The sequence below is a fragment of the Ovis canadensis genome, chromosome 16 (genome assembly GCF_042477335.2).
Source record: "Ovis canadensis isolate MfBH-ARS-UI-01 breed Bighorn chromosome 16, ARS-UI_OviCan_v2, whole genome shotgun sequence".
Lineage (NCBI taxonomy): Eukaryota > Metazoa > Chordata > Mammalia > Artiodactyla > Bovidae > Ovis > Ovis canadensis.
This window is the reverse complement of record NC_091260.1, coordinates 33,066,001-33,093,161: the sequence shown is the minus strand read 5'-3', so window position 1 is coordinate 33,093,161 and position 27,161 is coordinate 33,066,001. Positions and strand designations below refer to the sequence as shown.

The window sequence follows — 27,161 nt, the reverse complement described above, 5'->3', positions numbered from 1 at the left end:
TCATTGCTTTTAATTCTCCTGTCTAAAGGATTCTTTCCATTTTAAAAAGATGAGCTTTTTTATATATTTACACTCAATCACTAAGATAAAGAAAATAAAATTAACCTCTGAAACAGCCATAAAAATATTTTTGTAAATACCTGTATTAGACACAAAAGTTATTTACTGAGAAACTGTTCCTTAAGGATTATGTGCATACAGCCATATCAAATACTGAAGAAATAGCAGAACTAAATATCAGAATAAACTGAAGTTAATATACTTTTTACTAAGATGAAAATTACCAAAAAGAAAACCCCACAAAATTATCAGGGAACATTATGTTAACAAAATAAAACAGGGGATTCCTGAATGAGAAGCAACTCGATATACATCTAGTCATATAATTAAATTCAAGCTGGTTATATGATTAAAATGTAAAACATTATTAATTATTTTAATACTCGTGTGCTGAAAGCTAAAGTACTACTTCTAAAGACCACAGCAAAGATCGTTAACTACTAGCCTGCTTGTCTATCAGGCAAGAGAGATAAGAACACACGCAGGCAGATCAGACAGTGAAAAATGATAAGTTTTCATTTTCTAAACTTCCCAGGTTTTTGCAAGTTTCCTTCCTCTTCTAAAACTTGTCACCAAATGAATTGCTATGGTGCATGAGTCTTAAAAAAAAAAAAAAAGTGTGAGCACCCTTGTTTTTAGAGTAAACAAAATCGAGCAACAAAATAGAGGGTGAAAGTGTCACCAACACTGTGCTCTTTCTTACAAAGCCCTAACATCACACCTAACTCCTGAACCTCGTCAGCAGTTACTAAATACTCCAGGATTACGTCAATCTTTAAATGAAAGAAGGGGAGAAGCAGGAGAGAAAAGCACGTTACCACACTCCCTCTGAGGTCCTCAGGGAACTTGTAGACCGGGATCTTGGCTTCACGATAATGCTCATTTTGGAGGAAAAAGAAAAAAAAAAAAAAACTCTTCAAGAATTCTGTTTAATACATTTCAGCTGTGTTTCTACAAAGATGGCTTGAAATATATTCCATTTTCAAAGGAGGTTGTTTGATGAAATCCAAATTTGCCGGAATCCAATTTCTGCCCCCAGTCCAGAACAGAGAGAGGTTTCTAAGACACAGAAGCTTTTTCCTCTTTCATACTGAATTTACTCCATCACCAGGCTGTTCGGAAGTGACAGTTTGTTTTCTGCTTTGCACTGCCAAGGGAGGAACTGGATTTTGAATCTGTTCTTCATCTGGTCACAAGGGTAACCAACAGAGAGAAAGAGCCACTTGATCGCATCTTTTTTGCACTTCCACAATACCAGGATTAAAGGTTTCCAACCGTCTAAAAGTGCTCAGGTTAGAGAGAAAGGAAACAAAAATGACCGCGAGGTATAGTAACGACACCAGAGAGCTGTCAGGGAAGTTCCATTTCAGGGCAACCACAAAAAAACACTCCTCTCGGGGGAGCCAAGTCAGAGAGGGAACAAAGCTCTCCACACTTGAGTTGGGCTCACTGTTGTACCTGCGAACGTAATTTCCGCTGTGTCCCCTGATTAGAATCTGACTCCATGCCTTTGTGAATGAGAACTATCATTCAATCTCACCAGGCAGAAACTATTCCTCAAGGGCTGTGTGACGTCTGTAGGAAGGCAGTTCAAAACATCGCAGGGAAGTGAGAGAGAGGAAAAAAAAAAAAAAGACCCGGCGCCCAGCGGGTCTAGTCAATTTACAAAGCTTCTTTGCAGATCAGCGCCAGAGAGGAGGAGTGTAAACCAGCCAAACAGAAGACATCTCGAAACTTATTTCCTCCTCTGAGAAATGAGGTGTCTCTTGTTATTCAAGGTAAGATTCCCCGAGCACCTTTACAAGGAACACACCCCTTCACCATAGACTTGTTTATCCACCCTCAAAAAAAAAAAAAAATCATTTTCTCAAACTCTGGCACAGAAAACTAAAAGTTCTAGTCAAAAGTAAAGTTGAGAGGACTTGGGAGACTTAGCAGCTGTTCATTTGGGGCACATTTAGTGAAATTTCATGCTTTGGGGTTGGTTGTAGAAACACAAATTGTCTCTTAAAAATTAAACAGAATGTAGCGGGCATCGTTGCATCTGGTCATCCTGTAATGTTTAAACTGAAAAATCTAATGTCATGTTGCTGGACAAGTGGCTTCATGTACTGAGGCTGCTTCCTTGCAGGATGTTTTGTAAACCTTTTTTTTTTTTTTAAATCATATGCAAATTTCATTGATTGGTATGTATATACCAAGATTCTGGGTTTGCAAATTCCTAACAGCTCTTTAGTAAGGAATGAAGCTTATATCTTAACATCTCTTATTTTGAAAACTAATCCCTGCCCCAGTTCTTATATCTGAAATAAAATATTTTTTGTTTTAGTAGACATAATCCAAACTGATCTATTTTGAAAACAAACTTATGGTTACCAAAGGGGAAATGTATGGGAGAGGGATAAATTAAGAGTTTTGGATTAACTTAAAAACATTGGGATTCCCTGGTATCTCAGACGGTAAAGAATCCGCCTGCAATGCAGCAGACCTGGGTTCAATCCCTGGATTGGGAAGATCCCTGGAGAAAGGAAAGGCTACCCACTCCAGTATTCTGGCCTAGAGAATTCAATGGACAGAGGAGCCTGGCAGGCTACAGTCCATGGGGTCTTCAAGAGTCAGACACGAATGAGCAACTTTCACTAAACACACTACTGTGTATAAAATGGATAACCAATGGATTATATATATGTATAATAACTAGTATATAGCACAGGGAACTTTACTCAATATTTTGTAATAATTTATATAGGAAAAGAATCTCTAAAAGAATGAATATATATGTAAATGAACTACTTTGCTGTACATATAAAACCAACACAACATTGTAAATCAACTATACTCCAATAAAATTTTTTAACAACCACAAAAAAACAAACAAAACAATTCAAATTGCTCTTAAGAGAAGAGGATTGGATTTCCCTCCCCAATCCCTCTAAACATTTCCACTAGGATATATATTAACATTTGTCTGGGTGTGCCAACTTTAGTTAATTTGAATGTGAATTATCAAGTGAAAAATACTTTAAGCATCCTGATTTCTTAAATGACATTAGTTAGTACGTTGGTTCTTTAGTCTGACGTGATCCTGGTATTTATTTAGCATTTGCAGACAGGATATTGTAGCGCAAGTGTGACCCACCCAAAGGACTTGGAAAATTAATGTAGTAAGGCATCTCGCCAGACCTCTGGCTACTTATTACAGCAAACCCTTCACCTCTTCCTCCCCGGTCACACTTCAAGGTGCATTTATTATTTAGTCTCCTCTCAGGCCACTTCAGGTAAATGCCAATAAACTGCTTGCCATATAGCTAGCTCCTTAAGCTTTTCGGTTTTTCAGTGCCTGTTCAGGGCACTCACAGAGTCTTGGCTCTGTCCCATGTTAAACACGTTGTTGGCACTTTAAGGGAGGTTAACCAATCACATACTTTCAGACATTCAAAAGAAAGTTGGGGAAACTACTCCCCTTTTTGAAGGGAGGGGGCTTATGAAAAGAGGTTTATCTTTTTTTCTTGAAATTTTAATGTAGAGAAAAAAGAAAAAGAAAAAAAAAAAACCAGACTAAGTGAAAGCAACTGCTATTACTTATTTGAAGTACTGTTCTCTTTCATGTAAGGCCCCGCCACTATCTTCTTGCTGATATTTCAGAAAGAAAGTAACAGTAATCACCAAATGAAATGTCTGAATGTTGAGGGTTAAACTCTCTTGAAATAGCTGTATGACAGGGAGCTCCAACTCCGTGACAACTTAGAGGGGTGGGGAGGGGTGGGAGATGGGAAAGAGGCTCAAGAAGGAGGGGACATATGTATGCCTATGACTGATTATGTTGATATACAGTAGAAACCAATGTAATATTGTAAAGCAATTATCCTCCAATTAGAGATAAATTAACTAAAAATTTAAAACCCTCCTGAGATAGTCAGTCCTCTGTTTCACCATCCCCAAGAAAGCTCTTTCTGTCCCCGTGAGATTACTTAGCTCACTGGCACTCCCTTCCCGGTCAGAAACACATCCTTACCCTCTTATACTACTGCTGTCCCGTGCTCTACTCAATGTTACACGTATTCCAAGAATCTATCTCTGAAATTCCTAACTGGGTACACTATATCGCAGTCCTTTAATGACTAATACATCACCCCTGTCCCCAAAGAAAACAAGTTTAAATAGTGGGGAATCTGACAACATATGCAACGAGCCAGAAGACTTGAAGCTTCTTAGATACATCCATCAAAGTTACAGAAAAAGACAGACGCAGAGTGGTACACAGTAGCACAAAGCCATGGAGATTGAAATCTTTAATTTTGCTCTTATCCCTGATATTAAGGTAGTGACAAACTGATTACAATTTTTTAAAACCCTAATAGTGCTTGTTCAATATTACAGTGTTTTCTCCAGTCTAAGGAATTTTTTTCCCCATAGGGTAATTTCTGAAATGATGTTTTATAAATTAGTATCACATATTATTTTCTCTGAAAAGCTTCTCAGAATGAAGGGATATGAAACTGCTTCCTCCCACACATTCCTGTTAGTACACAAATATATGATGGTGTACACAATGGCCAATGAGGATGCCTGAATCTGGGGAGAATTTAGGGACTTTAGGAAACACATGGACCTTGTCTGGAGGGGTTTAGAGAACATGCATTTGATCTAGAAGCTACTATGTTTCTAGCATTTTCCTGATATACTGAAGTGTGTAGTGTTATATAGACTTCTCTTTGACTACCCCAGTACTCTTGCCTGGAAAAGCCCATGGACAGAGGAGCCTGGAAGGCTGCAGTCCATGGGGTCGCTGAGGGTCGGACATGACTGAGCGACTTCACTTTCACTTTTCACTCTGACGCATTGGAGAAGGAAATGGCAACCCACTCCAGTGTTCTTGCCTGGAGAATCCCAGGGACGGGGGAGCCTGGTGGGCTGCTGTCTATGGGGTCGCACAGAGTCGGACACGACTGAAGCGACTTAGCAGCAGTAGCAGTTGACTACTGTCCCTGCAACATTTCAAAGGACTGTACCACAGATGTCTGTGTTCATCATGGCCATCCAACCGTACGTATACATTTGGTTGATTCAAACCACTGTGTGGTATCATGGTTCCTAAACTTCAGGCATCTGGACACAACCTCAGAAGTCCTGTCCTACTGGCATCTGTACCATGTATACACCATTATGAGTTGATATTTTTCTTCATTGACTCATTCTCTTTTAACTTAAATAACATAAACAATAAGCTTATGTTTATTTGATTAAATGGGTTTGATATGCTGACTGCATTTCCCCCAAATAAAAGCGTTAATTAAAAAAAAATCCAGATATCACCTACAATCTCTCCCATACTAGTGGTGGTCAGCAGGCAACACAGGCAACACTCCTGTGGAAAGCATCAACTGCAGGGAAATAGACTGAGTACACCCTAAAACCTTCCTTTTATTCAATGGCAAGCACAGTCTGTGGGACTAAGGACAGTTATCAAAAGCCAGGCATTAAACGTAAAATAGTAACTGAAACCAACTGAATGAACTGTTAAGTTCATTAACAGTTAGATAGTATGTTAATTACTATACAATTAGATTTTTTCAGATGTTATTAACTTTGAAATTCTCTGCCCACTTCCAAATCTCTATCCTTTGAGTAAACTCTTATTTTCAGATTACAATTTTTGAGAACCATGTTATGATGTAGCAAAATATACAGGCCTGTCAAATGTGCTTAAAATCAGGACTGCATATAGGTCAAGTAATGTTGTAGGAAGAATGAACATGGAGCACGGGTTTGTTACTTTGTTGCTGCTACAGTGTCCTGGCATTCTACATTGTACTCAAGTATTTAATAAGAACAAAACACTTGGAACTCTTGCAGTTGCTGCTGCTGCTAAGTCGCTTCAGTCCTGTCCAACTCTGTGCGACCCCATAGACGGCAGCCCACCAGGCTCCCCCGTCCCTGGGATTCTCCAGGCAAGAACACTGGAGTGGGTTGCCCTGTCCTTCTCCAATGCATGAAAGTGAAAAGTGAAAGTGAAGTTGCTCAGTCGTGTCCAACTCTTAGCGACCCCATGGACTGCAGCCTACCAGGCTCCTCCGCCCATGGGATTCTCCAGGCAAGGGTACTGGAGTGCGGTGCCACTGCCTTCTCCGTATTTCCTACTTATTGAGAAATAATGTGGTCTTGCCCTTATCTGGAGGGGAAACGGTAGCAGATTTTGAGCTGTTTCTCCTATATACATTTGGATTCAAGGACTTTTCTGTAAGCATAAACCTCCTTGGAGCTAAGTTCCTTGACTCCTGAGGAAAAGCTCAAGAGTATTATATTTCGAATGCTTCTGACCTTCAGGTTTCCTACCTCTTTTGTAAAATGTCAGGTTCGAAAAGTAATTATCATGATTTTGATGTAATCTTGCTTGTCTAACTCTGCTTTTGATGCCTGTGCTTTTGGTATCATATCTAAAAATGCACCACCAGGACCAATGTCAAGGAGTTTTTCCCTCTTTTGTTATAGGAATGTTAAGTTTCAGGCCTTGTAAGTTTTTAATCCATTTCAGGTAAATGACTGTGACCACTGTAAGGTACAGGTCCAATCTCATTATTTTATATGTGGTTATCGAGTTTTCCCAACATCATTTATTAAAGAGATTATCCTTCCCCCAGTGTATGTTCTTAGCTCCTTTATTAAAAATTAATTGACCAAAAAAGCATGAGTTTATTTCTGGGTTCTCTATTCTTTTTGTTTGTTTGTTTTAATATTTATTTGGCTGTGCCAGGTCTTAGTTGAAGCATGCAGGATCTTTTAGTTGCAGCAAGTGGGAACTAGTTCCCTTCTCAGGGATTGAATCTGGACCCCATGCGTTGTGAGCACGGAATCTTAGCCACCGGATCACTAGGGAAGTCTTGAGACTCTATTCTGTTCCATTGATCTATGGGTCTGTTTTTATGTTTTATACTGTTTTGATTACTATAACTTTGTAATATAGCCTGAAATCAGGAAATGTGACGCCTCTAGCTTTGTCCTTCTGTTTCAAAATTGCTTTGGCTATTTGTGGTTTGCATGTGTGTGTGTGTGTGTGTGTGTGTGTGGTTCCATATGAATTCTAGGATTGTCTTTTTTATTTATGTGGAGAATGCTGTTAGAATTTTGATAGATACTGCACCAAATCTTTATGTCAAGCTAAAAAGTTTCTGCATAGCAAAGGAAATCATCAACAAAATTCTTCTGGGTTCTGCATTGACCTGTATGGGCTTCCCTGGTGGTTCAGTTGGTAAAGAATCCACCTGCCATGTGGGAGACCTGGGTTTGATCCCTAGGTTGGGAAGATCCCCTGGAGAAGGGAGCAGCTACCCACTCTAGTATTCTGCCCTGGAGAATTCCGTGGACTGTATATGTATAGTCCATGGGGTCGCAAAGAGTCGAACATGACTGAGTGACTTTCCTTCCCTTCACTCCACTCTCCAACTTTACAACTGTAATGCATGTTGGGGGGGGGGGGGTGGATGGGCAGATGCAGACTTTCCCATGTCAACAAACAACTCTCTGACACCACCAGCGGGGTGTCAGAGGATTCAACTCAATACTGACACCATCCACTTGGAGATAATATCAGATTCCACAGGTTAAGGGCTCAGTGCCATGAGACTCCCTCCTGCTCGCTATAGATGTCAGTTGCAAACCCAAGTTGTTACTTGCAATACTGAAAAATTGGCTATAAATCAGAGGTTCCCATGATCCCCTCCTTATTTGCTAGAGATGCTACCAAGAATTCAGGAAACACATTTACTCACTAGATTACTGTTTTATTATAAAAGGATATAACTCAGGAACAGCCAGATGGAAAAAGTATGTAGAGCATGGTATGGGAGAAGGACACAAAGCTTCCACACTCTTTCCTAGTGCATCACTCTGCCCCCGTATCCCCATATTTACCAATCCTGAAGATTTCTGAACCCTATTCTTTCCAGTTTTTATGGAGGCTTCTTTGTTACTGGCATGACTGATTAAATCACTGGTCTTTGAGGACTGATTCAACCTCTAGCCTCTCGCCCAGCCAATCCCCTCAGAAGTCTGGGTGAAAATGAAAGTTCCAACTTTCTAAAGGATTGGTTGGTTCCACCCCCTTCTTTAAGTTCCCTAAGGGACTTTCCAGAGGTTACCTTATTAGCATAACAAAATATACTTTAATGATTCTTATCACAGGAAATTCCAAAGGTTTTAAGAGCTGTGAACCAGGAACCAGTGGATAAAGACCTAATATGTATTAGAAACAGATTTTGGTCATCCAAATGACCAAATGTATTTTTCTTATAAATCACAATGTCACAAAAGTGAAAATTTAACCTATGTAATGGAGAAGATATTTGCAAGCTACATATCTGATAAAGTATTAATATTTAAAATACATATAAAATTCGTACAACTCAATAGCAAAATAACCCAAATAATATGATTAATCAATGGGCAAAGGACTTGAGCAGGCATTTTTCCAAAAAACAAGATATATAGATGGCTAAGCTAAGTCGCTTCAGTCGTGTCCGACTCTGTGAGACACCATAGACGGCAGCCCACCAGGCTCCCTCGTCCCTAGGATTCTCCAGGCAAGAACACTGGAGTGGGTTGCCATTTCCTTCTCCAGTGCATGAAAGTGCAAAGTGAAAGTGAAGTCGCTCAGTGTTAGATTGTTTAATCCTGGATATCTTGAAAATCTAGAATTTACTGGCTGATGGACAAGGAGTGAGGTGCTATCTTGTGATTTTGATTTAAATTTCCCTGATTAAGGATGTTGACCATCTTTTTAATGTACCTACTAGCCATCTGGTCAACATCCCTAATTATCAGGGAAATTTAAATCAAAATCACAAGAAAGCACCTCACTCCTTGTCCATCAGCTAGTAAATTCTAGATTTTCAAGATATCCAGGATTAAGCAATCTAAGTTCACTGTCCTCGTTTCTAGTTTTTAGGCTCATAAACACTATGATGAGGGTATACATGACAAGGTTACAAGTCTGTTAGCTGTGAAGGGTGTAAGATGTTTAGCCATAATCCTAGAGTCACTTGTGGTTACCTCCACAATACATGGCATTTTGATTACCTCATTAAGTAATCCTGACTAACATGATTATTTTAAAAGAACAATGCGTGAGATCTCTGATAATATAGATTTCCACATCTGTCAACCAATTATACTGTCAATCAAAAGGTGCAGAAAACTAGTTTTTAAAACTGGCATAAGCATTTTTGCCTGGGATCAGTAATGTTGACAAGATATATACTTTGTAAATAACTCTCAGAACTTTGTACTAATTCAAAATATGGGATCAAAAGAAAAAAACACCCTGCATTGTACGGCTCAAGTAAGCTGCTTAAAGTTTCATAAGTGCTGTTATATTTCCTTCTTATTCTAACCCTCTCTTCGTCATTCTTTTATGTTCTTCTTTATTCTCAAATTATGTGTATCTCTGTAAATTTAACCTCATTTCAATTAAGTATTTAAATGATATTAAAGAAACACATGCAAACAGCTCATCAGTGGTGAGAGTAGGATTCTCAAACTCCTGCACTGGTCCCTGACCCGATGTCACAAATGAGGTTGAGCTCTAGAGGGTGGTGGAGGTGCCGAGTGCCTGGGTGGGGCTTGTGCACTGGGGAATTTGCTGTAGTGAGATTAGGTGCCCGGCAGGTATTTTATTGGACCACCCTAAATGTCACTGTATGACTTTTTTCCCTCTGGGGTGGTTTGTGTTTTCTAGGGATGGGTATTAGGTCATGCTGCTAGTGGTCTGATGTGGGCAAGAGAAGGGAAATGGAGGTCTGCCTGGTCAGTTTGCAGACTTTTGTAGCATCCTCCAAACACAGTTTGCACAGCTATCCTTCCTGGACTCTCTGCCTACTGCTGCAAAACCTCTTGTCTTCCATGGGGAGAGATGTAGGGTATGCTGACTACCCAGAGGAAGAGTCAGGACTTGTGGCTGGGTGTACATTATACATACCTCTGTACTATCCCTATTTTTAGAGTTCACTCATGTTATTGATTGGGGTGATATTTTTAGAAAAAAAAAAATGGTTGGGGAGATCATCTATCCACCATTTTGAAGCTAGAAATCTATAGATTTTACTTTAAAATGAAGGAATTGGCTATGTCAATTTAAGTTCAAATATTTAAAAATTATATATCCAATGGCTAAATATATTTTGACCCTCTATAAGTATAGGTCAAGATAAAGTATTTTTTTTATCATGGTAAAACATACATAAAATTTACTAGTTTAACCCTTTTTAGTGCACAGCTCAATGGCCTTAAATACATTCACACTGTCGGGCAACCGTTCAGTTCAGTTCAGTTCAGTCACTCAGTCATGTCTGGCTCTTTGTGACCCCATGGACTGCAGCACGCCAGGCCTCCCTGTCCATCACCAATTCCCGGAGCTTACTCAAACTCATGTCCATCGAGTCGGTGATGCCATCCAACCATCTCATCCTCTGTTGTACCCTTCTCCTCCTGCCTTCAATCTTTCCCAGCGTCAAGGTCTTTTCCAATGAGACATTTCTTCGTATCAGGTGGCCAAAGTATTGGAGTTTCAGCTTAAACATCAGTCCTTCCAATGAATATTCAGGACTGATTTTCTTTAGGATTGACTGGTTTGATCCCCTTGTAGTCCAAGGGACTCTCAAGAGTCTTCTCCAACACCACAGTTCAAAAGCATCTTCAGCACTCAGCTTTCCTTATAGTCCAACTCTCACATCCATACATGATTACTGGAAAAATCATAGCCTTGACTAGATGGACTTTGGTTGGCAAAGTAATGTCTCTGCTTTTTAATATGCTGTCTAGGCTGGTCATAGCTTTTCTTCCAAGGAGCAAGCGTCTTTTAATTTCATGGCTGCAGTCATCATCTGCAGTGATTTTGGAGCCCCCCCCAAATAAAGTCTGTCACTGTTTCCATTGTTTCCCCATCTATTTGCCATGAAGTGATGGGACCAGATGCCATGATCTTAGTTTTCTGAATGTTGAGTTTTAAGCCAACTTTTTCACTCTCATCTTTCACTTTCATCAAGAGGCTCTTTAGTTCTTCTTTGCTTTCTGCCATAAAGGTGGTGTCATCCACCTCTCTGAGGTTATTGATATTTCTTCCGGCAATCTTGATTCCAGCTTGTGCTTCATCCAGCCTGGCATTTCTCATGATGTACTCTGCATATAAGTTAAATAAGCAGGGTGACAATATACAGCCTCGACGTACTCCTTTCCTAATTTGGAATCAGTCTGTTCCATGTCCAGCTCTAACTGTTGCTTCCTGACCTGCATACAGATTTCTCAGGAGGCAGGTAAGGTGATCTGATATTCCCATCTTTTGAAGAATTGTCCACAGTTTCTTGTGATCCACACAGTCAAAGGCAACCATTACCACCATCCATCTCTAGAAAATTTTCATTCATTTTGTCAAATTGTAACACAGTAGTACCCATTAAACAGTAACACCCATTTCCCTCTCCTCCCAAACCCGGACAACCACCATTCTGCACTGTCTCCATAAATTTAAGTATTGATGTAAGTAGAATCAAAAAGATTAAATTTTAATGGTACATTCAGGAGTTGATAGCCAGTCTTGTTCTAAATGTCTCATTCTTAAAGAGCAAAGCAAAGCATTAGAAATAAAAGTTAAGGTAAGGATTCTCAACTTGAGAAATCGATGTACTTCCTTAAACCATCCCTGACTCTCTATAAAGTGTTGCTTGCTGTTACATAGACACAGTCAAGAGTAAAAATATTGCCTTGACCAGTGTCTGGTTTGTTTCCTTGCACGTCATCTCTATAGCTGTTACTTTGTTGAAATGTATACAAATGATATTAGCACTTACCCAAATTATAGCTCATATTTTCTCTCTAGTTCCGATTTCAGATTCATACTAGACCCTATGTTTAATCAAGTGGTTTCTAATGCTATGTACCTATCTCAAAGGACAATGCTATATTCTAAAATTGAGTTAAATCTTTTAAAAGAGATCAAACAACTGGAAAAATCACATTGCCAACTGAAGCTCTTGTTTCTAACACTGTGAGATAGCTTGAAGTTTTCATTAAAATAGAATTTGGAAAAAAATTGTGTCAAAAATAAATGTACATGGAACATGCTTTAATGGTAATTTAATACCTGATGCTTTAGACAATGAAGGAAATTGACTTATTAGAAAGCAGATTTTCAGAGGGCTCATTTAATTTCCATTTGTTTGATAACATTTTTCCTAGCTTGTAGTAATGGTAATGGTAAAACAATCCAGGCAACTCAAGTAATTTCCCCTTGATCACACATCACAAATAAGATCTATTTAATGTAAAAGGTCTACTCTTTGAGACAATGTTTGTTAGTTAAGGAGGGTATACAGGAGCAGGTTAAAAAGTAGCCTTTGGGGTTAGATTGCCTGGGTGCCAATCCAAACACCACTGGTGACTAGCTATTTGATCTTGAACAACTTATTAATCTTCTCTAAGTCTCAGTTTCCTAGACTATAAAATGGAGATAAAACAGGGTTTTGAGGATTAAATGAGACATGTAAAATCTTGCCAAAGTATTTGGCATATAGTAGTGGCTCAGACAGTAAAGAATCTGCCTGCAATGCAGGAGACCTGGGGTTCGATATCCAGGTTGGGAAGATCCCCTGGAGAAGGGAATGGCAACTCATTCCAGTATTCTTGCCTGGAAGTTTTCATGGACAGAGGAAGCTGGTGGGCTACAGTCCATGGGATTGCAAAGAAACGGACACAACTGAACAACTAACACTTTCAGGGGTTCAATGGGCTTCCCAGGTGGCACTCAATGGACATGAGTCATGTCCACCAACTCAATGTACATCATGAGTTTGAGCAAGCTCTGGGATATGGTTTTGTTTTGTTTTACCTCTGAGCCACCATGGAAGCCCCACACTGGAAACTAACATATTGTAAATCAACTATACTTCCATAACTTTTATAAAAATTAAATCATTTTCTGCTTCCATCTCAGTCTGACCTTGAGCTGCTGACTCCCTTTACATAATAGACTTGAATAGTTTTCTTCCCTCCCGTCTTACACGTCTAAGGTTCAGTCTCTATATTGTCTTAGGGTTACCTTTCAATGACACAAAACTTAAAATGTTAAATTTTTCTTGAAAACTTTCAACAGCCTCCTCTTTCTTACTGAATCAATTACAGCATTCTCCTGTGATAACAGACATCCACATCATACATGGCTTGCCCGAAATCTGCCCAAGCTGCTTCCCCTACCTCCATCTCCCTTCAGGGTCTAACACGAGCAGCAGGAAAGACCAACTAACTCCATGACAAACTCAGAAGTTCAGTTTCTTGGCTTCATTCAGTTCTGTGAACATCTTGGGTTAATTCTGAAGATTACTATTCTATATGTACATTTTGTACCTTGTGTGTGATGGATTTCCAATAGTCGACAGCACACAATAGCAATCCTAGGGACAGCAGAGTTCCACAGTTACCGTTCAGACAATTGATTTTGACTGCAATCTCTGAAAACAACTTTAATCTCCTAAGATTCTACTTTTCTATGTGATAACTCACTTATCTTCCTCCCAGGGTTGTTCTGGGATGGAAGGAGACAACTGTTATCCACCTACCTGCAAGGATTCCTTCTCTACCACTCGCAGACCTCTGCAAATGCTTTGTTGGCAACATTATTGTTCTTCCCTTTGATCTCTCTTTTTCTGGTCAAAAATAAACTTGGGGGTCAGCTTCTCTGGTCCCATTCTGCCTTTCAGTTTGAATTTGGTGCCCTGGGCTAAGCAAACGTTCAGATTCTGACGCTAATTCCAACCAGAGTGCTTAGGAACACCAGTGTGATCCTCTCTTTATCTGGCAAAGCGGAAGGGACTGTGGGTTCCCATCCTCCTATCCTCCGTGTCTGGTCCTGAACAGACACCTGGGCTCTTCCACAGAGCTGCAAGCCCCTTGCAATCAGGAATGGGGTTTATTTATTTCTGTATTCCCAGTACCTACAACGAAATGTGGCTCACAGGCTGTCCGCTTAACAACAGAGTCCTTTTTTTGGTTAATCACAGTGGATAAGCCTTTTGTAAGTTTTCTCCCTGTGCCCTTTTATGGCATATGCTTCACGGCTGGAATCAGAATTCAAAAACTGAGTTTGGCGTGTTTTCTTTTTCATAAGCCACTATTTCTGAAAACTATTTTCTATACCTTCTTTGCCAAAACTGAGTTCCCACATCTTTACAGTAAAAACTTTCTCCCAAAGGAAAAAGAAACACACTGGAAGGGGGCTTAGGCAATCAGTGACCTGACTCCACCATCATTTTTAAGGAGGAAAAGATTCTTTCTTAAGTGTTTAGTGTTTATTATGTCATGAGCTATTAATCCAGATAAAGTACTTCAGTTCAAAGAAATGGCTCTTCTGGGAAGAGTTTCCCCACATCTTTACTGGCAGGAAAATGAGAGGGTGCTTGTGGGGACCCGTAATATCTGCCATAGCCAGCCACACATCAGCCCATGAATGAGAGAGCTGTGCCTCTGGATGGGAAGTCTGCTCTGGCCAGAGCTCAAAGAAATGGCTTGGAGTCACGGAGTGAGGTTGTTAACACAATAACGTCTACATCAGCCTCATGAAGGCTCTATATACCCATTTATCAGGTGATGGAACTGAAGTCCAAAGAGTGCTTCCCAGCAAGGTGAGTGGAAGAAGTGGCTAGAACTCAGGCTCACCAAGTACCAGGCACTGGATATGGCGCTCACACATGTCATCTCATTAATACTGAAAACAAACTCATATTAGTGACAAGGTCGACTATAGAGCATAGGGAACTACATTCAATATCAGGTGATAAAGCATAATGGAAAAGAGTATGAAAAATAATGTGTATATGTGTAACTGAATTGGGCTTCCAAGGTGGCCTGGTGGTAAAGTATCCTCCTGTCAATGCAGGAGATGCAAGAAATGTGAGTTCGATCTCTGGGTCATGAAGATCCCCTGAAATAGGAAACAGCATCCTATTCCAGTATTCTTGCCTAAAATGCCATAGGCAGAGGAGCCTGGGGGCTATAGTCAATGGGGTTGCAAAGAGTTGAACACAGCTGAGCACATAACTGAATCACATTGCTGGACAGCAGAAATTAACACAACATTGTAAATCAACTATACTTTAATAAAATACATTTAAAAATAAGAAAACACACAAACACATGAGCTATGTACTAGTTTCCTCCATCAAAGAGTTGAGGAAACTGAGGTCTGGAGGAGCTTAGGCACCATTCTCAAGGCCTTAGGAGTAGGGACATGGATTTGTCTTTTAGGAGAGCCAAACATCACCTCGGGAAAACTAGGACCTCAGGAACTAAACAAATAGCACCACAAATAGCATCTCAGTAGGAGGATTTTCTTTTTTTTTAATTTTTAAATCAATCCTAAGATAAAGATGATGAGATGGTTAGAGTTTCACTCCTGGTCACAGTTATTTTTGTCGACATAACATCAAAATCGTTAGAAATTAATCATTATTTTCATTCTAGGAATTAAAACTTTACGAATGTTTCAGGTATTCAGATACCAGATGATAGGTGTGTATATAAACGTAGTAGTCAACAAAAACTTTTGGAAAAAGATGCACTTTTATTTCACTATGTTGATTCTTTTTTCCAAAATGAAGACTCATTTTCCTTTTGAGCTCAAGAAAAATTTCAATAAGTACATTATACTTACAGTTATATTTTGCTTTTGTAACAGAAAATTCCTGAATAAGCGATAGGCAAGCAGACTCAGGTACTGTTTAACCTGACTCTGTGGATCAGTCTGTGCTCTTCTGGGGAGAAAGTCAGCCTTCATTCCAGGCAGGCAGTGAACTCTAAAAAAATAACTGTATACAATACAGAACTGTGATTTTCAGAGGAATTACTCCATAGTGTATTCTCTGTCTTCTCAAAGAGAGTGCTTTGTCTAACAATTTTGCAAAAAGTTGAGTCTTAAAGATGGTAATTGGCGGAACTTGATTTATGGAAAGTTGAAAGCAAATGAGCTAGGAGAGATAATGCTAAAACACTCTCCACTTTCAGAACAGATTGTTACTCCATACGGGAGGAGAATGCAAAAAAGCTCTCTCCTCCAAGTTCATGAAATTTAAACCTTCATTCAGCTGACAGTCCTTCAGTCAGTTAATTTCCCCCAGGACTAAGTCAGTTCCGGTTAACACACAGACCTCTCTGAAGATAGTTAATCTTTTTCTTAAGTTACCTAATAGAAACTCTAAATTACAATGACAGCTTAGTTTTAGTTTAAAAAAAAAAAAAGTTATTTAAAAAATAATCTGGCAAATGAATAATAGTTTAAGCAAGGCTGTTGTAATTCCTTTGTAAATTCCACTACACATCATATCCCAGATATTAAAATGGATCCACTTCCCACATTATATAATGATTTTGCTATGAAAATCTAGAAAGGATCTTTATAATTTTTCTTTGAAATTATTTGGCTACTAAACTCATCTAGCTAATGACTAACCCTGATTTCTCTGCAATCATCTGACATTCTTGAGAATTCTTGTGAAAAGAAAAAAAAAAAGCCCACAAGTTTTTTTTTCCAAATGTAATAAAATTTTTATAAATAATTACTTGACAATTATTGAAGTTCACATAATGTTACATTTTTAAATACTTAATTAAATTTTAATCAGGATTTTGCAGTTTTCTTTTTGTATTTTGGAGTCAATAACTTTACTTTTTAGTTCTCAAATATTTTCATAGGTCCATAAAAAGCTCACAAGCTCTAGACACTGAGGACCAAAGTATGTGCCATGGACACCAGATCGCTGGTGTTGGTTTTTGGAAGGAAAGAGAATTCCAGTAAGAAGTGATTCATGCAAGGAGACATATTTAATATTTCCAGATAGTGTGCTATTTCCTGCAGCACATTGATGATTATGAGTTATACTTCACTTTGCTAACGAGGTGAAGTAAGGCAACCAGTCTTCATGACTTACTCATGATCCAGCTCAGTCTAGATCCCATGAACAATAAAAAGCGCAAGATGTGGTTGTTTCCGGGAGGACCAAATAGTTTAGTTGGGAAGAAAAATACTCCTCTCCTTATGGTTAGAATTTCTCTATAATAACTGAACACATGAGATCATGAGATAATGAATTCAGAGTTTGGGTACATGAATGACCAAACTAAAACAATAATATTGTTGCCTGCTGTACCAAAATGATTGGTTAAACTGTCCTTCAAAACAATTTAACCTAGTGATTTAGACACAGTGATATTGCTGGGGACCCAAAATTTTCCCATAATGGAGGAAGTTGGATGAGAGTCTGTAACAGGCCAACTTTATTTCTATTCAGGCCCAGGGGATATTATTTTGAACTGGGGTTAGGTTTCTACTCCAATTAGAGAAACTGGAAATAGGAAGACAAGATTTCAACCCACAATATAACAGGTACATCTGGATTAACACTGACTCTTATTCTGCTCCATTGCTCAGTGAGTATGACTGATATTTTTCCTTTGAAATAAACTTTGTTTTTTAAGGACAAATGGATGTATTCTTTCAAAATAGCACAAAATGTACCACAGAGGCTTCTATAACCAAATGTGTTTTCTTCATTGTTGTCACTGTTACTTAAATACATTCCTAAAGCCTACGGTGAAAATGATATGAGCTTTAGGAATGCTGTGGAATTCTGGCTCTTTTGTAACTGGCAGGTAGGCCAGGAGGTTAAACTTTAATGCCTGAGTGACTTGACTCTCCTGACTCAAGGGGAGTTATGTACCATGGGGCACAATCTGGCTGCAGCGTTACCGCGTGCTCTGTTGGGGGAGAGTGACTCACCATTTCAGACCAAGCTCTGTGTCCACACAGAAAAGCCACCACTGCCAGTCTCCTATCCTGGGGAAATAATCTGTGAGCAACCTGCCTTCAACTCTTTAGAGATTATTTCTGAGAACGTATGTCCTCAACTACTGCTTGACATGACTGGAAGCAGAAGAAATGGCTACAGAGAATTTCAGTTCACCCTAAAGAACCACCTTGGGCTTACCTAGTGGCTCAGTCAGGAAAGAGTCTGTCTGCAGTGTGGGAGACCCGGGTTCCATCCCTGGGTTGGGAAGATCCCCTGGAGAAGGGAATGGCTATCCACTCCAGTATTCTTGCCTGGAGAATCCTCATGGACAGAAGAGCCCGGTAGTCTATAGTCCATGGGACTGCAAAGAGTCAGACATGACTGAGCAACTACCCACGGCACAGCACGGTGCCACTAAAAATCATGAAATTGTGTGAGAGAGTATCTGTTAGCAGGGCCACTGCATGTGTCTGTGCAAATGGTATACTGCACAATTCCAGGGGGCACCATTTACCCAACCCCTGATGGGAATTGTGTCTTTGGAGTCCTGCAACATGGTGGGCCTGTCTTTCTGTGTCTCAAATGATGAGACAGTACAACTGTATTTTTCATCTTCAGATAGATCCCAAAGGCTCCAGCTGAAGCACCAAGGCTAACACAAGGAACAGTACAGAGAAAGGAGTATCAGACAGTGATGGGGAAGACTGTGAGTCAGAGTGACAAGGTATAAATCCCAACTTGGCTCCTTACCCAAGTCATGTGGATTTACCTTTCTAGGCCCCAGTCTATTCTGCTGTAAAATGGGTGTGATCAAGGTGGTTGGGAGAATTATATTAAATGATGCTGGTAAAATACTTATATAATGAGAATTTTAATGCTTATAATGCTTATCTAATAAGAATTAAAATGCTTATAATGAGAATTCAGGATTATTTTCCATATTAAAACAGTTGCTGTACTATAGTGTATGTCTCCTACCTACAAGTATTAATAGATGGTTATAAGCATCTGCCTGTGATGCGGAAGACCCAGGTTCGATCCCTGGGTCGGGAAGATCCCCTGGAGAAGGAAATGGCAACCCACTCCAGTATTCTTGCTTGGATAATCCCATGGACAGAGGAGCCTGGTGGGCTAGAGTAAGACATGACTGAGCGACTACACTTAAAATGCTTAGAACAGTGCTCAGCACCCAGTTAAAGACTCACTAAATGTTAACTCTTACTATTAAAGAAGATAATGTCTCTCTCTCTCTTTTTTTCAACTGTTAGGATTATGGAATGTATAAAAAAAAATCATACCATATTATTACAATTCAGCCTCAAGAGTATTTATGGCTCTGGAAGAAACATTTTCTGTGTATCTCTAAAGCTGAGAACTAGGAACAGTTTAACAGGATGCTTTTGGAAAAACGAAGACAATGACCAAAGGTACACCGAAGCATTTGCAGATTTTTTACTGGGGTAATCAGTCCACAGAAAAATACTCTTTCCACTCCTCAAAGAGTGGCTCATTATCCAGGAATGTCTGAGACCCCAATGTGATCAACTTTTTTTACTTGCAAAGAGAAACCTGGAATTATATGAGAGATCTTCCCTTTTAAAATGTTGCCGGTATCTCAAATTTTATAAAATACCATCTGGCCAATACTATGAAGTCAAACAAAATAAGTTTGATGTGGGGGTGCTCCTTGTGTTACTAGATTTCTCTTTAACCGCCATTTAAGATGTACGAACTTACTGCTTTACTAATCTCAAAACAACTCCTTTATGCAGACTGGGTAATGCAACAGTGGGCTAATATCAACTATTTATATTTTAATAGTGGTGGTGGTGGTTTAGTTGCTAAGTCATGTCAGATTCTTGCAACCCCATGGAGCCCACCAGGCTCCTCTGTCCTCTGTCCGTCCAGGCAAGAGTACCGGAGTGGGTTCCCAATTCCTTCTCCAGAGGATCTTCCTGACCTGGGGGTTGAACCTGGATATTCTGCATTTCAGGCAGATTCTTTACCAACTGAGCCACCAGGAAGCCCCATTATAACACCAGGTGCAGTGTGTGTGTGTGTTATAGTAGCTCAGTCACGTCTGACTCTTTGCAACCCCAAGGACTGTAGCCCACCAGGCTCTTCTGCCCTTGGACCTCTCCAGGCAAGTATACTGGAGTGGGTTGCCATTCCCTTTTCCAGGGGGTCTTTCTAACCCAAGGAATGAACCCAGGTCTCCCACTTTGCAGGCAGAATCTATCATCTGAGCCACCAGGGTATAATAATTCTCAAAAAAAAATTGTGTGTTAAAGGCCTGAAATGTTTACCATTAGAAATTAATTCCACTGAATAAATTATTTTATTTACTATTTAGCAGTAGGTATAGTAAAAATTTTTGGATAATTAATTGTGATAAAATGTTAAGTGCTTATTCCATTCATACATGAAACCAATCCTAGTAGACTTAATTAAAAAAATAAAAATCTTCATTTTTACTCTTTAATCATTAGCCAAAGTCTGAGTGACTTTGGTTACTTGAATAAGTAATTTGGTGCCTCTGAAAAACAGAAGGAAACTAGCATTTGATTAGCATCTACTGGAGAAGGAAATGGCAACCCACTCCAGTGTTCTTGCCTGGAGAATCCCAGGGATGGCAGAGCCTGGTGGGCTGCCATCTATGGGGTCACACAGGATCGGACACGACTGAAGCGACTTAGCAGCATCCACTTAGTTCGGTTCTTTAACTGTTTTTTCCTTCAAATATTCTAAACAACCCCTTAAGAGTCGTTATTATTCCTTATTTTATAAGCAATTTGATGTTTGGAAATGTCATGCCAACTTCCTTTGGACCATGTACTTCTCTCATGCTACCAGTGTTGATGCTGTCAAGTAAATATTCAGGATTTGGTACTGCTGGCAATCAGCAACACACACACACACACCCCAACATTTAAAAACAAGGGTAAATTCATGAGGTTAGAGCTAGCTGCCATATGATAATTCAAAGGGAAGATTCTGTGCTGAGGAACAGAACCATTTTCACCTTATTCTGAATCATCGTGTTTCATTGTTAGGCACTTTATACAATATATATATTAACTGGGATCTCATATTTTCTTATATTCATCACAAACACAGGTTGGAGTGTGTAATTAACTGTAAGTAGGTGATTTATCTTTCAGATTTTTCTAAAGGAGAAATGGAAGTCTGCTGGATTGGAGTGGGAGGGTTCTACAGAGATTAGGGGAAAATTGAGGGATAGCAAAACTTGTGTTGATTTCATAGGAAATAAAGGGTAGAGGTGGCAAGAATACACAGAAGAACTATACAAAAATGATCTCAATGACCCAGGTAACCACAGTGGTCTGATCACTCACATAGAGCCAGATGTTTTAGAGTGCAATGTCAAGTGAGACTCAGGAGGCATCACTACGAACAAAGCTAATGGAGGTGAAGGAATTCCAGCTGAGCTATTTCAAATCCTAAAAGATGATGTTGTTAAAGTGCTGCACTCAATATGCTAGCAAATTTGGAAAACTCAGCAGTGGTCACAGGAGTGGAAAAGGTCAGTTTTCGAATCCCAAAGAAGGGCAATGTCAAAGAATGTTCAAACTACTGCACAAGTGCACTCATTTCACATGCTAGCAAAGTAATGCTCAACATTCTCCAAGCTAGGCTTCAACAGTACCTGAACCAAGAACTTCCAGATGTTCAAGCCGGATTTAGAAAAGGCAGAGGAACCAGAAATCGAATTGCCAACATCTGTTGGATCATAGATAAAGCAAGAGAATTCCAGAAAAACATCTACATCTGCTTCATTGACTACGCCAAAGCCTTTGACTGTGTGGATCACAACAAACTGGAAAATTCGCAAAGAGATGGGAATACCAGACCACCTTACCTGCCTCCTGAGAAACCTGTATGCATGTAAAGAAACAACAGTTAGAGCTGCACATAGAACAGTGGACTGGTTCCAAATTGGGAAAGGAATATGTCAAGGCTGTGTATTTTTACCTTGCTTATTTAACTTAGATGAAGAGTATGTCATGTGAACTGCCAGGCTGGATGAAGCACAAGCTGGAATCAAGATTGCCGGGAGAAATATAAATAACATCAGATATGCGGATGGCCACCACCCTTATGGCAGAATATGAAGAGGAACTAAAAAGCCTCTTGATGAAGGTGAAAGAGGAGAATGAAAGAGCTGGCTTAAAACTCAACATTCAGAAAACTAAGATCATGGAAAGGGGCCCCATCACGTCATGGCAAATAGGTGGAGAACAGTGGAAGCAGTGACAGACTTTCTTTTCTTGGGCTCCAAAATCACTGTGGATGGTGACCGCAGCCATGAAATTTAAAGAAGCTTGCTCCTTGGATGAAAATCTATGACCAGTCTATACAGCATATTAAAAAGCAGAGACATTACTTTGCCCACAAAGGTCTATCTAGTCAATGCTATGGTTCTTCTAGTACTCAAGTATGGATGTGAGAGTTGGATCATAAAGAAGGCTGAGCACTGAAGAACTGATGCTTTTGAACTGTGGTGTTGGAGAAGACTCTTGGACTGCAAGGAGATCAAAATAGTCAATCCTAAAGGAATCAGCCCTGAATATTCATTTGAAGGATTGATGCTGAAGCTGAAGCTCCAAAATTTTGGCCATCTGATGCGAACAGCCAACTCATTAGAACAAAGGCCCTGACTTTGGGAAAGATTGAAGGCAGGAGAAAGGGATGACAGAGGATGAGACGGTTGGATGGCATCACCGACACAAAACATGAGTTTGAGCAAGCTCCTGGAGATGGTGAAGGACAGGGAAGCCTGGAGTGCTACAGTCCATGGGGTTGCAAAGAATCAGACACAACTGAGCAACTTAACAACAAAAGAAAAAGGGTAGAGAGTCAGAAGTGAAACTAGTTCATACATTACCAGGACAGCTTTAGATTTAACGATGTATAAGGAAATCTAAGACTTCCCAGGTGGTACAGTGGTAAAGAATCTGCTTTCCAAGCAAGAAATGTTAAGAGACATAGGTTTGACCCCTGGGTTGGGAAGATCTCCTGGAGGAGGAAATGGCAACCTGCTCCAGTGTTCTTGCCTGGGAAATCCCATGGGACAGTGGAGTTTGGTGGGCTACAGTCCATGGGGTCACAAAGAGTCGCATAAGACTGTTCTACTAAACAACCACCACCAACATTCTGACATCTGTTAAGATGTCTTTATGTCAAATATGTCTTTATGTCAAATATGTCTTTCCAAGCGATATCAACTCAATTAAGATATTACCAACTTAATCCAATGCACGTAAATCCGAAATGATTAAATACTGTTTATCCAGAATAATATAATATACTTATGAAGATGGATTAGTAAGTATTTTGAGGTCACTATAATAAATACAAATAAATTTAGAGTACTTGGAAAAAAAGGAGCCCTTGCTTCAGAGAGTTTGCAATGGACAGAGGGATGGCTGGTAAGAGAAACACTCCTACGAAAAGCATCACATTATTTTGTTTTTTTTTCACTGTATAGGCCTCATATTTGAATTTGTAGTGTTCTTCACTGTGGACTTCACCCACTGAAACAGAACTTCTGTGAGCACAAGGATTGCCTGCGTCTTACATCCTCCTACATCTCCAATAACTGGAACAGTGCCTGGTCCATAGGAAGCACTCAACCAACATTGGGCAAATCAACAAATGAATTACATAGATCAGGAATGTTCTAATAAGAAAGCAGAGAAGGAAAACTCCTTGTGGGATGAATAGTCCCACACAAGATGTCAAGGAAAGAGGATCCTGGATAGGAGCTCAAAAGCTGCTGGAAATGAGAAGGCCATTCTTTTGTGGCGTATGGGACAGACAAAACGGATGGGCCAGGCCTAGAGCCGCATGAAGCAATGTGAAGTGCTATTTCACCAGGAAATCTTGATGAAGGGATTTGGGATTACATAAAGAAGAACCTTTTAGCAAAAATAGGAGGGGCTCCCTTGGGTTTGTTAGAAGAGTCCATTTCTGTGAGGAGAGGTATTGGAGCTTTGGGTAGAAGAAAATACACAGAGAAAATATGAGACTGGGCAGTCAGGCCCTGAGGATAGAACTTTTAAAGGTCTGCTTGAATTCTGGGATTTCAGGCCTCTGTTTTTACCTTTTTGCTCAAAATGATTTAAGAGAATTTCTTAAATTCCTTGAATTAATCATAAATAAAAAGTTTCCTTTTTCTTCCTAAACCAAAAGAAAACAACTAACTATCAAATTTCTTTCATCTTGTATTTGGCAAAACCACATTTCAGCTAGTGGGGAAACAATTGTTTTACCTTCACTCTAGAAGAGGTCATTGAGAATGACATTAAAGACACATTTTCTATAGATTTCAGAAGACAATTAATCATTTTGTTTTGAAGGTTTATGAGATAAAGTATTTTAAAGCCCATTCTAATTAAACAGCTTGGAGAAAGATAGCTTTAAATCTCAACCTATGGAAGCTCTTATTTCAAATGCTAGTCTACAGAGGACTTCAAATAAACATGACTGTACATTTGATGGTGTGAGAAAGTAAATGGATTTGCTTAATATTTATTAATATCATCTCTGGTGTCATTTATTCAAATGCTAAGATACTAACACAGAAACAATAATAGCTTTGTTTCATTTTTTTCCAACATACAGAATAAAGAGAAGCCTTCATTTCAGATACTTTTATACACAGGCAGATGAATTACCTCAGTGTCTATGACCTTCACAGAGGTAGGTATTGGTACCTATGTCCTCTGAATACCTACCTTTCAAAACTGAATTCTCCAAAAATCTGTAGCTCCCTGACTGAAGGCTTTTTTTTTTTTTTTTTTAATACCTGTGAGTCTTTGTCTAAGGGTTGCTTTCTGGGCACAGTTACATGCTTGACCTATGGATAAGCAAACCAGAGTGCTGGGTTGTTCATGATCCCTAATAGGTGATGGATGAGAGGGAGCTGGTGGGTAAGGGTTCCAGCTTCCTCATCCCATTGATGGGGCCACTCTAAGGAGTGTTCCACTCTGTCCCCTGTTGCCCCAAGCAATGTTATCCCATGTTCCGACTGGGATAACTGGCTTGATGATGTTTTTGTGTCCTTCCACTCTCTGTCTCACTTCCTTACTTCTTTCCTTAGGTTGTGTGGACTTCCTAAATAAACTGCTCATACTTTTTGCCCCAGGTTTTACTTCCGGAGTATCCTAGACCAGCCCTGCCTCTTCCATTGTGACACCAAAGAAGATTTGATTGGGACTTGGAAACTAAATAAACAGGGATTAAAGTGAAAAAAGTAGAGAAGACCCTGATGCTGGGAAAGACTGAAGGCAAAAGGAGAAGAGGGCCAGGAGAAGATGAGACGGTTAGATAGCATCACCCGTTCGACGGGTGTGAACTTGGGCAAGCTCCAGGAGACGGTGAGGGACAGGGAAGCCTGGTGTGCTGCAGTCCATGGGGTCGCAAAGAGTTGGACACAACTTAACAATGGAACAACAACATAAAGTGAGATGGTTATGTGTGTTCTTCATTAAACACTGAAATGCTTCTATTTTAGTTTAATACTCTGTCAAGTTTCTCAGATTCTTCCCTTTTCCTTTACATCCTTGTTTTTCTTTCCCATTTGGCTTTTTCAGTCTCTGGCACACATGTGTGAAATAGGATGCCATAAGGGTATGTCAATAAGAAACACTGACTTATTTTTTAAAAGTTTACAGCCTCAGAGTGTTTATTAGATGAACCAAAAAGACACTTTACACTTTGTGTGGGGGATGTGTGTGTGTGTGTGTGAAGGGAGTCATTATGAATACATGATATGCTGGCAGGCAAATGTTATTTCTAGAAGAAATGGAAATGTAAATTTATTTGCCTGGATCTAAATTAGTGTTATTCTGAAATCAGTATATTTTCTGATGGTGTGAACCAACGTGCCAAATACATAAACACATATATATGTGTGTGCACTTGACATATACTTAATATTGAGTTGGCCCAAAAGTTTGTTTGGGTTTTTCTGCACAATATTAGGCAACATCCAAGTGAACTTTTTCAGTTCAGTTCAGTCGCTCAGTCACATCCGATTCTTTGCCACCCCATGGACTGCCGCACACCAGGCTTCCCTGTCTATCACCAGCTCCCAGAGCTTGCGCAAACCCACGTCCATTGAGTTGGTGATGCCATCCAACCATCTCATCCTCTGTCGCCCCCTTCTCCTGCCTTCAATCTTTCCCAACATCAGGATCTTTTCCAGTGAGTCAGTTCTTTGCATCAGGTGGCCAAAGTATTGGAGCTTCAGCATCAGTGCTTCCAACGAATATTCAGGACTGATTTCCTTTAGGATTGATTAGTTTGCTCTCCTTGCAGTGCAAGGGACTCTCAAGAGTCTTCTCCCAACACCACAGTTCAAAAGCAACAATTTTTCCATGCTTAGCTTTCTTTATAGTCCAACTCTCACATCCATACATGACTACTGGAAAACCCATAGCCTTACGAGACGGACCTTTGTTGGCAAAATAACGTCTCTGATTTTTAATATGCTCTCTAGGTTGGTCATAGCTTTTCTTCCAAGGAGCAAACGTCTTTTAATTTCATGGCTGCAGTCACCATCTGCAGTGATGTTGGAGCTCACCAAAATAAGTCTCTCACTATTTCTGGCCAACTCAAAAACATGCACATACTAAAGATATTGAAAATCAATCAACAATAAATCTTAAATTCAGATTTAATGACTGAGTCATGTCTCCTTTCTAACAAGGTTTAACTGTCTTAAGGAAAAAAAAAAACAAATACCACCCCCCTGCCCCTGCCACCACCACTACCAAATAACAAGCCTGGAGCCACCACAGAGGCATATTAGGTCGGTTGTTAGTCAACAGTGTTGAAAAGCCAGACATGTCAGAATGGTCCCTAAATCTCCAGTTATTTATAGCAAGTATTTTAACAGGGGCAGATAAAAAGGACAGATTGTCTTCAGACGTCTGAGACCAGTAAAGGGCCTTTTTGACTCCTTCTCTCTCTGAATGCTTAGAAAAGAAAAACCCCACTGTGAACTGATGAATGGGGTGGGGGGTAGACATTTTGGTGATTTTGATCTCCATTTTGTTGAGTAGGAATAAGAGGGAATTCTGAGGTGCTCTGAATGTTAAAAAGAGAAAGAGGGAAAGAATGAAAATGAAATGAGAGAACAAAGAAGAGTAAAAAGTTTCCAGACTTTTCACAATCACTTAAATATTGGATTGCAAAAAAAATAAAAATAATGGCCCAAACTTCCACATTATGAAGGCTTGTAATTTCAGA

The 27,161-nt window shown here is 39.7% G+C and overlaps 1 protein-coding gene and 1 long non-coding RNA gene across 13 annotated transcripts in view; one reads left to right on the top strand and one right to left on the bottom strand.

Moving 5' to 3' along the window:
• Positions 1-27,161, bottom strand: part of PDE4D (phosphodiesterase 4D) — a 1,583,646-nt gene that overhangs the window by 291,820 nt on the left and 1,264,665 nt on the right. The window contains exon 1 of one of the 12 annotated variants that reach the window (XM_069556485.1): positions 879-1,698. The exons of the other annotated variants lie outside the window; for them this stretch is intronic. Within the exon in view, the coding sequence (XP_069412586.1) occupies positions 879-943 (65 nt within the window). The 5' untranslated portion in view covers positions 944-1,698. Of the gene's footprint in view, positions 1-878; positions 1,699-27,161 lie in introns of those variants that run through there. 12 annotated transcript variants of the gene reach the window in all.
• LOC138421976 (uncharacterized) lies at positions 1,075-25,574 on the top strand. The gene is made up of 3 exons (XR_011249695.1): positions 1,075-1,838; positions 24,531-24,608; positions 25,054-25,574. It is a non-coding gene; the product is annotated as an uncharacterized lncRNA (long non-coding RNA).